The sequence below is a fragment of the Apis laboriosa genome, unplaced genomic scaffold, assembly GCF_014066325.1.
Source record: "Apis laboriosa isolate Shangri-la unplaced genomic scaffold, ASM1406632v1 scaffold74_cov149, whole genome shotgun sequence".
NCBI classification, from domain to species: domain Eukaryota; kingdom Metazoa; phylum Arthropoda; class Insecta; order Hymenoptera; family Apidae; genus Apis; species Apis laboriosa.
Window position 1 is genome coordinate 772058 of NW_025224330.1, and position 12758 is coordinate 784815.

Consider the following 12758-nt stretch of genomic DNA (forward strand, 5'->3'; position numbering starts at 1 on the left):
CAACGATAAATTAGTATATTCACCTATCTCGAACAAGACGTATTATTCTATTCTTCCAATTCTTTCTTCGTATATATCCGATTTTTAAAGTCTGAATTCGGATACGAGTGAAAATATCGTTAGAAAATGGATAAGTATGAATTTTTCTTGAAACATTTTTGGAGGAAGATTGGAAGATTATATTCTTGCCAATTTTTTTGTTGGTATATATTCGAAGATATCGTTAGAAAGTGGATAAGGAAGTATGAATTTTTCTCGAAACATTTTTGGAGAAAAATTGGAAGATTATATTCTTGCCAATTTTTTTGTTGGTATATATCCGATTTTTAAAGTCTGAATTCCGATACGAGTGAAAATATCGTTAGAAAGTGAATAAGGAAGTATGAATTTTTCTCGAAATATTTTTGGAGAAAGATTGGAAACATTAATACACGTGTATTTTTATATCGATGATCCTGTCAATATTATGCGGAAGAATCCTGTACTAAAACTAATTGAGATGGATGAAAAACATAATTTTATTAGCGAAGAGAAACCACTTGAAACAAGTTCAAACTTGCTACTGAATAATCTTAGATTTTAACGTGCAACAGAAAATTATGAGGAAACATAAATAACAAAACGTAACAATCTCTTGGAAATGGATGAAATAAAAAAAACGCGCAAGGCATGCGGTTGTCTATATTACGTACACATAATACCTCAGAATTAATAGAGGAACACGTTATAGTTGTTTTCTTACTCGTAAACTTGCTAACATGAACTCCGCCTGCATGTAAATATTCTATGTAAAGTTTCTATCTAAAGTAGAAACTAAAATAAATTGGTTTACAATGTGAAAAAAAATTAGAAGAAAAGAAAACTTGACCAAAGCATACAATCTATTAAAAGAAAACCTTGTAGAAACCTTTCAACATCCAACCCTCTTTTCTCACTTCCGACGAGACGAAACATTTCGAATATTGATACGACAAAAATAATCGAAACCGATTTTTCCTTCCAACGTTCTAAATAACCTAAAATAAATTAATTTACAACGTAAAAAAATTTTTAAAAATTCGTTCAAAACGCGTTTCCAAAATTTTCTAACATCGACTTCTTATTCTTCTTACTTCCGAGAACCGAAACATTTCGAATTAACGTGGCAAAAATAATCGAAACCGATTTTTCCCCCCAACGTTCCAAATAACCTAAAATAAATTAGTTTACAACATAAAAAAATTTTTAAAAATTCGTTCAAAACGTTTCCAAAATTTTCTAACATCGACTTCTTATTCTTCTTACTTCCGAGAACCGAAACATTTCGAATTAACGCGAAAAAAATATCGAAACCGATTTTTTCCCCCAACGTTCAAAATAACCTAAAATAAATTAGTTTACAATGTAAAAAAAATTATAAAACGCATTTCCAAAACTTTCTAACATCGACTTCTTATCCTTCTTACTTCCGAGAAGCGAAACATTTCGAATTAACGCGGCAAAAATAATCGAAACGGAATATTTTTCGCGAATAACCCAACATGAATTAATTTACAACGTGAAAAAAAATGGAAGAAGAAAACTCGATCAAAATCCATTAAAAAAAGGAATATAAGAAAATAAATCTTCCCAACACACTTCCAAAAACCACTTTCTAACTTTGGAGAAGCGAAATATCTCGAATTAACACGACCGATTCTTTCAAACGTCCCAAATAAGCGATACGATATCAACGTCGATTAATTATGTCACCGGGACAACGATAAACTTCCACTCCCACTCCGTATAAACCAGCTCCCTCCCTATACACGCACGCAGTCCAATTTTGCGAGGGTTAACTGCGGGGCATTTACCATGAAAACGCCCGGCAATAAATCCCATCTTGCGTGCGGCGGGCGAGCGCGGCTCGGATTTCCTCGCGGGACACGCGGATCGGTATAATTAGACTGGTTTACGGCGGTCGATCGTTGGAAAGCATTCGGTTATACAAGCCAACCAGGGCAACTACATTATCCTTCAGCATTGCTCGCGCGCCGTTATATCGCTCTCGTATTACTTTGTCATTAGGTGTCCGAAGACGGGTCATTGTATATTCTCGTCGGTGAACACCGTAACCGGTATATGTTCTTTAAGTATATATCGTGCTTTTACGTGGTTTTTATATTGAATTGTCGATGAGGAGACGAAAATTACGATCAATGCAAAAGCAAGCATTCAATATAATGGAGTAGAATAGAAGTTTAATTTTTTAAATATTCAAAAGAAAAGAATATCGATGAAAGACGAGGATGGTGAGGTATTTTTAACTTTTTTAACTTTCAGAAATGTTGAAAATATGTCACCGCATTTTACAAAGCGGCTGTTTATAAATCCATTGATAAAAGTGATTTATCAGAAAAATTATTTCCATAGAAGAAATAAAAGAAATTATATATATGAACGAATAAGTCAATCTTTGTCAATCCTGGAAATATTTCCAGACAAAATTTTATAACTGTAGTTACTTCCATAATTTATCAAAGCATAATAATTGCGAATAACCGAGATTATAATAGCTAATAACGAGTAAATATTATTTAAGCGATTATAATAAACAATAACTTTATTCGAAATTTTTAACTTAAATTACTTTTTAAACTCTGTTTCCAGGTGATAGAACACTTCCCAATGAGAAATCGATGAGAACCTCTGCTCTCTTACGATCATTAGCTATGCACAGTAGGTGCGCAAGATAAATATACAGATACACGAGCGAACACGTGGCCCGTCTTTGCCTGTCCATGTCTTTGTGTATATACCTGAACAGGGGAGATGCGCGCGGTGTAACAGGCCAATGTAAAGTCGGTGCGGCGAGGATGCAATTAATGCTAAGAAGCCGAGGTGGTTTAGCGGTCGAGCAAGCATGATTATCCTGGATACGGAAAATGGGCGAGCGTGAGAGAGAGAGAGAGACTGTGATATCGGGGGCAAGAGCGAGACAGATATCTGAGAGAAACTTTACTAAGGGTATATAGGTGTGGATAGACAGAGAGAGAGAGAGGTGGAAAGGAAGCACAGACTTAACCGGAATTAGTGCTACGGAATGGTAATTCCTTACCATCACGTAATGTCGCTGAATCTCGATCTTCTCCGTGGCCAATTTCTCGCACTCGAGCTTCAAGCTGTGAACAGAGAGAGAGAGAGAGAAAGAGAGAGAGTGGAGAGAAGAGATTAAATGATTTTAGTACGATCGTATGTTCCTCTTTATCTTATACTATGAAGGATGAAGTGTTAGTGTGCGAGGGTGTATTGTGTGTCGAGTGGCGGTCAAATCACGTTAAGCCTTTAATGCTCGATTCTGTTTTGAGATTTACAAAGGAAATATCTTGGAATATCAGATTAACAGTGTGGTGTATCATTAAAATGAACAAAATGTTCATTCGCCGTATGCAATATTCAATAATTGAGGAATTAAATTACAAATGGAAAAATTGTTATGTATTATGAAATATATGTAGCATTGTAGATTCTTTTTTTATACCATTAAAATATAATCTTTGTTCTAAGAGTATGATAATCCAAGGAACAAATTTTGGTGCTGATCTTTTTATAAAAAAATTATTCTTATTCCCTTCAGTCTTCAATTATAAATTTTAAAATTGCAAGTATTCGAGTATATATGACTTAACATAAATATCTTGTATCATTTATATTCACACCTGCTCATGTTATAGATCAAAGGGTTAAATTCGAGCAACCGTGATCTTAATCCCCATCAGGTTTGCATAATATTAATATTAACGTTGATATTAATTGTCGTCGATTATGCATACGTAATGTACACGCGATACCTATTTATGCCGCATTCTCTTCCTCCCCAATCAACTTCTCTTTCGAGAATCATCAATATGTCCTGCAATAAATAATAAGTATAACCGAGAATATAGCGAGTCTACGCGTAAAAAAAAAGGGGAATAAAAGATATAGATAAGATAATACGATGATACAAGTTATTTGGAAAAAATTAAGCTTAAAAGTTCTTTGCACAGGTGCATCTATATGAATTCTATAAAATTTTCAATAAACGTATCGTCGTTGATCATACATCGATAGAAAAAAAAAAAAGAATGATAATATTTAATACCGATAATATTTAATTGCACTTTTCTTAGATAGAAAAGTGTAGTATAAATATTAATCGATACTTTCGTTCGTTAAAAATTTCGAATAATCGAAAGCTTTGAATTTTAGAAATCCTTCGTAAACTTGAAATTTAAAAACGTATACGATAATTTTTCGCCGTTCTATTTTTGACAAAAATTTTCTCCTCTCAAACTCAAACTTTCTCGTATCAACAAATTTTTACCTCTCTACATCTCTCATTCATCTTTGATTACAGAATCACTCTACCGTTGGTTATACCATCCACGCTAAACGGACCGTACATCATACGTTCTCGCGTGCGCGTATCGCGATATATTCGAGACGACGTTTGAAATATTCGTTCGTACGACCGAAGCCTTATCATCTCTTTTTCTTACAACCCGCATCATCGAACTGGCGAACAATGCCAGTGCAACGTGTACGTATATACATTTTGCCAACTTCAAAGTGAATATAAAAAAAAAAAAAAAAAAAAAAAAGAAGAAGAAAAAGAGAGAAAGAGAAGCTCGAAACTTCCGGCTGGGAAGTTGCAGGTTGTACAATGAACAATGAAAGTTTCGATCCGCGAAACGTTGAAAAATGCATCAGCAGCGGGACCGATGCTTCCTTAATTTCGTATTCGCGGTGGCTACGGGTGTCATTACGTGTCTGCCAATAGCCACGTTGTCGTAAATCACTTATGGCTTTTGTGTATATCGCGTGCAAAGCCAAGGAAGCAGCTGCGCGAATTCCCAGGCTCTTTCCACGATCCGCCACGATGGTTGGTGCGGTTGGGTGGTAGTAGAGCCGCTGGCTGCCGCGCCGGTGGCTACGTATGCAACTTCGAGACAAAAGAGGAGAACCGAAGAGAGAGGCTGAAAGGGCTGATGAGCAGGTGCCACTCTTCAATTTCAATCGTTTTACCGTACCGCTTAACCGTACTTTTTTTTTTCTCCTTTTCTTTTTTTTCACCCCCTTTCCCTTCCTTCCATTCCCCCATTTCCCTTTGCCCTTTTTTTTATTTTATTTTATTTATTTATTTTTTTCTTTTTTCTTTTTTTTTTTTTTTGGTTATATAAGATTTAATAAACTTATTCGGGCCGGAAGACCTTTTTCGGATTAACTCTCTCTGGCCACCCGGTCTTTTTTAATATTAATTCCCCTTCGGTCCGTTCGAATGGGGGGAGAAAAAAGAAGAAAGGGAGGGGGGGAAGTTTAATAAGGTGACTTGCAAATGATATAAAGATCTCCGGAGCCGAATTTCTTCGGATGATCGTTTTTTATATTCTGGTTAAGCTCGTTTATAATTGAAGTTCGTTTTTGCTAGGGAATTTTTTTTTTGTCACTGCTCGAAAAATCGATTTCGTCCCTCGTGTTCTCGACTCAAGTTTTAGGGTGAAGAGATTTTGTTAATTTGGTTGTTAAGTATCAAATATTTTAATGGCAATAAAATTATTGTTTAGGGATTTTTTTATTTTTTATTTTATTAGAAAACGTTAGATCTCTTTCTCTAGATTTTCTTTTCGCGAATTTGGAATTGTGTGTAAGAATTGTATCTATGTAAAAGTTACACGATACATCATATAATGTAATTGTGTATGTAACATCCTTTATATTTATAACGTTTGCACATATAAATTATATATAAATAAATATTATAAATAATTACAATATATGATGTAAATATAACTTTTTTTCGTGTAATGATGATAACGTGTTAAAAACAAGCGATATTATGATATACAAGATCTTTCTTACTTACGCATGGCATTGATTCTGCAAAAAGTTAAATTCCTCTTTGATCCTATCGCAGGATTCTCCGACTGTGAATTTAATTTGTTGGCCGGGTTGCGGCGGACCCTGAAACAAATATATAAAGAAAACGTTAATAATCCAGCAATTAAATTAATGATCTTGTTATTTCTTTGTTCGATTTCTTAAGCGGTTAACAGATGTTTGTCGAGTTATCCAATCAACAACGAACGATTGTTTTTTCCCTTACTCGATAATTCTTATTTTTCCTTCTCTTCATATATTTTGCGGATAAACGTTGTTTGCAAAATGTTACGAAATGTTAAAAAAAATATTAAATTTAATTTTATAATAAAACAAAATATCATCATTTCAAACGCCATTCTTAACGATAATGGCGAGTTAAACGCCAAAAAATATCGGATTTCACAGTAATAATAAACTATGGTTTAATTCGCGAAAGCTGGGAAATATAGCGGTTAGAATATCTAACTACATCGTGTATGATATAACGCAACAGCATGTAAAACACGAACAAACTTTGCAGTCTAAAGTTTACTTCTATTCGTGGCGCATGTTGCGCGAAAACCACCGGCGCAAGATTGCATATCATTATCTTTTTACTCGATACACGATTCTCGTATGAAAATTAAAAATTGTAGTATCCGTTTTGGATGCTATTCGTTTCGTTTCTTAATTTACCTTTGTTGCCGTGATACGTTAAATCGATAAAAAAAATATAATAATAAAATATCATTGTAAGAACTGTATTACACAATCTAACGACTTACTTTCGAATTCTGTACAAATAAATTTCAAATTCTCCTTCGCATAATTTTTATACACTTTCATATTATTGCAACAGATGAACGAATTACGAATTAAAAAAATAACTTATCAAAAAGTTTAAGTTTTTACAATCCTATATAACTTTACCGATTCCTTCCAACAAATTCGTAAGAAATAAATTAATTCCAACGATATCAAACACTCTCTTAATACTCAAAAAACAAAATAAAAATTCCTTTTCGCATTTTTCCACTTGAAAACCTTCCCCCTTCCCTCCCCCCTCGTTAAATCCCACCAACATTCATCAAGACTCCGATTCTTCTCGGAGTTTCTTCTTCCCGATAAGTATATCCCGAGAGAAAAGAATTCGATACGCTCCAAATAAAAAAAAAAAAAAAAAAAAAAAAGAACCAAAGGCCAAAGAGAAAAAGAACGGAAAAAAGAAAAGAGAGAGAGAGAAAGAGAAGAATAATAGGGATAATAAAAATGAGAAGGGAAGAAGGCGACGGAAGCCGAGCGGTGCGCGCGACGTGAATAAGCGTCAATGCCGGCGGTGAATAATTAATTTCACACAGCTGTTCACCGTGAAGGAGCGGAATGGATGCAGGAAGTAATGCGTTAGCCGATTCGCGGCCCCGCGAAGAAAAGGGGGGAGAATCAGACAGGCGTAGCGAAGAGGCGAAGGTGATGGCGCGCACCGGTTGCCTCCGCGGTAAACAGCGGAGAGACATCTAAACGCCATCGGCAATTGCGCACGCGCGGATGGCCCCCGCAACGTTGTAACGTTAATGCAACGCGATAACAAGATTCCACCGCGGCGGATAGATCTCGGCCGTGCCTCGGGGGAATATCGCGATTCGAAAACGATTCGGTTTCGCTCGGGGAAATTCCGAGCGTGTTTCGAAAGACCGACCACCGATTCGAAACGCCCGCGGCCACCATCCCTTTGCGCGCGTATTTATATACCGCGTGTCTCCTAAGAGTCTACTAAGAGAAATGAAACGTGTATCATGTTCAGTTACAACGAAACTAATCGGGTGGATGTTTTTAAGCAACGGTTTTATTCGAGGCGATTTGAAACAGGGGGGAAAAATATACGGGGGGAAGTTTTGGTACGGATTCTCGAGAGATACGGTTGACACGGGTGTCGGGCTCTGCGGACGTGATTTCGAACGTTATTGAGGATACCGAAAGATATGTTTCGAATAATATGAAAGGAGAAATGTGTTTTATACGAGAGGAATATGTAAAGTTGGCCGGTCGATCGATCCAACTTGGATAGATGGCTCGTACCTGTTTCATGCATCGATGGATACTGCAAATCATAGGTTTTAAGTTTCGATCTTAGCGTATGCATAGTACGTTCTTTTTAAATGTTATTATAAAATTCACGATGAAACTTGTTCGGAAGATTAATGTAAAACGATCGTGTAATTTTATTGGCACAACTTTAGAATTTAGTTAAAGAATTTTGTTAACTGATCGATTTTAACAAAGGATATTGTTAAACACAGTTATTATCAATTAATATAACGTATGAAGATCGAAGAAAACGGGAATATTACATATTCCATATACTTCTATATCAAACAAAAATTAAAATATCTTAATAATCTTTGATAAACAATAAAACCTTTCTACATACATATATATTCATCATACATTTCTTCGTATAATTTTGCTTCGACAATCTCTTCTTCAAATCACAAGTCACGAAAAAAAAACTAAACAAAAAAAAAAGAGAGAAAGAGAGAGAGAGATCAAAAAACACCAAGATTAAAACTAAAATTGGAAAAATCTTCGTTCCTTTGTACGAATCGTTGCGAGATTAAAGCGCGAAAACATTTACGTTTCCTCCGAGGACACCCCATATAACGGAGAGTCTTATTCGTTACATCGGTTTGCATGCGCACACGATTACACGGGCGCACAGTCAACACGATCTCGACTGACTGCAGCGGCTCGTAGAGAGAGAGCAAGTGTTAATTACATGTTTGCGGTGTCCACGAGGATTACACGCTACAACCGAAACTATGAACTTGCGAGTACCGCCACACACGTGTACGTGTGCGTGCAAATGCACGTGGGCGCCCATCCGAGTGCACGTGTGGAGGCCAAGAGTGAGGGTGTCCTGTTAACTACATTCGCACCGCCCTGCCTACGCAAGCGTCGTCCTTCGACCGACCTGTAGATCGTGTCGGATACGCTCCCCTACAACCAGAATCACGTTAACCGGCGAGTGTCTCTGTTGAACTCGTGAAAATCGATCGAAGCGGCGACACAGCTTGTGTTGGAAAGACGGTTTTCGCGAATATGAATATGATGACCACATGCATTCGGACTGAGAATCATAGCTGATGTGGATTATATGTTATGGAAGAAATTTATATTTAAAAATTTTGTATTTATATAAAAAGAAACAAAAATCGGAAAATCGGTTTCGCGTGTTATATGTTTATTGAGGAGGGTTGAGAATCGTTGTGGCGTATATCGTATGAAAAATATTTGGAGAAATTTATATTTGGAAAAAAAAAAAAGAAGAATTTATGGAGGTATGTTTTTAATACTACGTTGGTTTTAATACTGATTTTAGATTATATATAGTATCTAGGAAATAACATACGTTGCATGATTTAAAATAGTGTGAGATTATACATAAAGTTGATTCTCAGTCCTACAATGAAAATGTATATCGTGCATTCGATGGATAAATATTCGAATATCTAATTGAAAAATAAAAATAGATAGGCTTCAATGTGATGAATTAAAAAAATGAAAAAAAAAAACAATAAAAATAAAAATCCTTTCCAATATAAATTTTCCTTACGTCATTAATGTGGCAAATAACCGATCTATACTCGGCAATAAATACTTATTTACTTCGTACCTTATTTCGCTTCGCTATTCGATTAACTAACATATTGAGAGAGAGAGAGAGAAAAAAAGAAAAAAAAAGAAAAAAAAAGAAAAAAAAAAAAATCGTGCATCACAATGACCAGAATGAATTATGAATACATTCCCCGATCAAAGCGAGCACATTAAAGAAAACATCCTGAAATAATTTCAATTCACCCGTAACAAAGATAACAACCCATTATCCGACGTTCAAGAAAATACCTTCATGTTACCTCCACCTTTCGTTTCCATCGGTTAACGTGCGTAACAAACGCGAATCAGATTACCGCGAGAGCGGTCGCCGCTCCCCCTTTGAAAAGCAAAACGCGAAACGAACTCTCCTTAATCGCATCAATTATTCCACGTATACAGCTTCGTACGATTCATCAATCTTTGCGGAACGTTCCAGTCTTGGATCGTTCGCATTTGCCTGATAATTTGCGAAACCCCCCTCTCCCCCCTCCCCTCACCTCCCCCCCCCCCTCCTCCGGTCGATTACTTCTCCCTCGAAAGAGAAGAAAAACAAAAAGGTTGCTGATTAATCAGCGTCTGCATCACGGCACCGCGTAAGTTCTTCAACTGAAGCACGTATTCTCGAGATGCTCCGTGAACCGTTCAAGGAGCATCATCGATGGAACAAGAGAAGGAGGAAGAAGGCTAGCCTTACCCGAGGAGTTATCTCGGGTTAAGCTAGAAGTGCATCGGGTACCTCCTGACCTCGATCACAATCGAGCCGTTGTAATCGAATGAACCGAGAGGAGCATGGTCCCTCTCCTTGTTCGGTTCAGCTGTCGACCAACTGAATCGATCGCGGAATCCATCGAGTCTCTCTTTGTGCTAAGTAAGATTCTTGCGGTACCTAACCTCTCCGTGCTTCCTCTCCGTCTTGCTCCTTTTATTCCCCTCGGAAAAGAAACTCGATCGTCTACTTTCGGCGAAATATCGAATTCGAACCGTGAAATCAAGGTTGTAGAGTAGGCAAGTGATAAACGAGGGGCATTCGCGGGCGAACGTTCAAAGCAAATTTCTCTCTTTCTCTCTCTCTCTCTCTTGAAATCGTGAAACCGTTTATAGAAATTATGTAAAGGAAGGGATGAAAATAGAAATTAAATCTTTCTCAAATTGGATTTTTTTGTTGAAAAATATAATAATAACGGGTATTAAAAATCGTGAATATATTATGTTTAAAAGAAAGATACGTAATTCTATTTGTGTACCTAAAAGATTGTATATTTATTTATCATTTCGGTATACTTGCGAAAAATCTAACTATTATCGTTTTAATCGATAATAGAAAATTAGATAATAGAACATTTCAAAAGACAGATTTGATCTGCAGAAAGTTTCAAATATTCCATATTATCCGTGAACGATATTAAATCTACAGATATTGAACGCAAATCGTTCAAGCTGCATAATACTTAACGCAATTCAAGAACCATCACTAATCCATTCTGACAAAAGCTTTATTGAATTCCATGCATTTCGTTCGTTTTATTTTCGTGAATCCTTAGACCATAATTATGCCGATCTTACAAACGATGCGGTGTTTAATTAATTCGCAGAAAATTCTCTTCTTGATTTGTCTTTGTCAAATACTTACATCTCCGATACCAAGTGCATATATCTACACACATACACGTGTACACCGTGTACACACGTCTACGCAGCTTGTTGCAGCAGTTTAAACGGTTCTTAACGCAAGCGGGCACTTTGCGGCTTTTAGAGCGTTTCGGCTAATGCGCTAAAATGCACTTCGTTACGCTGTGCACCGCAATGCAAACGGGCCAGCACCGTGCATTCACTCCACACCCGCTCTAGTGGAAATAACGTATAGTTACCGACGCCGGAGATTTTCGCTATTCGGAAGCAAATTTGTCGTCGGAACGGGAATTTCCAAGGCAAGCATTGCGGTATAAGCTTACAACGCGTGAAAATTATCTCACCGCGAATAGATAGATTCACACGAGTAAAACTAAGAAAAAGATAGCGAAAATTTTTGTGAATGGAATTCTTTTATAAATTTTTTTTTTTTTTTTAGGCTAATCTATCGATAGCTTGTAGATTTTTAAATATGTTATAGAAGATAAAATTTCGAACAACTTTTTCCATATATATAATATGTCGAGATACTTGCAAAAAATGATTCAATAAATTTTCTTATTTTAACTTTTCGATTTTGAATTCGATTCTGAGTATTATATTAGATAAATAAAATATTTACTCGATTAAAAATTTCACGTTCATTTTCTTTTTTATATTCATAAGTAAACAGAAATATTATATCAAATTATTCGTTAATTTAGAATATGTTGATAAATTCACTATAAAAAATTTAATCCTAGAAATACAATAGCTGGATCAACAATAACCGAGAGAGTTAACCAAAGTTCTCTAATGGGATAAAAATTTTTTTACGTATAATCTCATCGACGAATAAATCTAACTGCTATACTTTTATTATAAATGAGAAACAATCGATTAATATCAATCATGTTTAATTTTATTTTTCAGAATTCTCAATAAATTTCTCTTATATTCGTTTCATTGTCATTTCTTATAGCAATTTAAAAAAATTCTTTTGTTAATTCATTTTTTTCTAATTCTTATATTTCAATTATATAAAATAGTGTTTATCGTGCTCGATCGATATGTCGTAAATCTTACTTACCATCTACGTTCTTCGTGAAATCATTGGCGACGAAAACGTATCTCTTATACGACGAGTTCCCCGAGTGGCTATCGTAGAAATTTTAAAAGATGTAACTCTTTCGTATCCTATCTATGTCTGCCCGGATGAAATATATCGCGTAAAATGTGAAACATGTCGCACAAGGACGCCACGAATCATATTTTTCCTCAGTATACTCAACTGTCAAGCGCATGAAACTTATCGCACTAGATAAAACGCGATAAATAGTGTTTGACGCGAATAATAATGATGTCATAGCCTATTTATTTTCGCAGATTCCGATCTCGTTGAAAGGAACGGTAAATCTTTCCACGTTTTAGTCCAAACTACTTCCAATGACACGCGAGAGATGGTTTTATCGAATCGTTTTATCGCGTGAAACTGGATGAAACCGAATGATCTGATCAATAGAAGAAACTCGTTTTAAAGAAAAACTTCGACCACTGTCAATCTTAAGACACGATGCAAACATGGCGATTCAATAATACTGATCGTGAGGACCTCTGACGAGATCTTGACGTATTAATTT

At 35.9% G+C, this 12758-nt stretch overlaps 1 protein-coding gene across 4 annotated transcripts in view; it reads right to left on the reverse strand.

The window, feature by feature from the left end:
• LOC122719377 (protein groucho-like) overlaps positions 1-12758 on the reverse strand; it is a 61861-nt gene that overhangs the window by 31703 nt on the left and 17400 nt on the right. For 2 of the 4 annotated variants that reach the window (XM_043945106.1, XM_043945109.1), the window contains 2 exons: positions 5864-5961; positions 3077-3140 (listed from right to left, as the gene is read on the reverse strand). In XM_043945106.1, the coding sequence (XP_043801041.1) occupies positions 3077-3140; positions 5864-5961 (162 nt within the window). Of the gene's footprint in view, positions 1-3076; positions 3141-5863; positions 5962-12208; positions 12361-12758 lie in introns of those variants that run through there. The other 2 variants (XM_043945107.1, XM_043945108.1) reach the window with 2 other exon arrangements.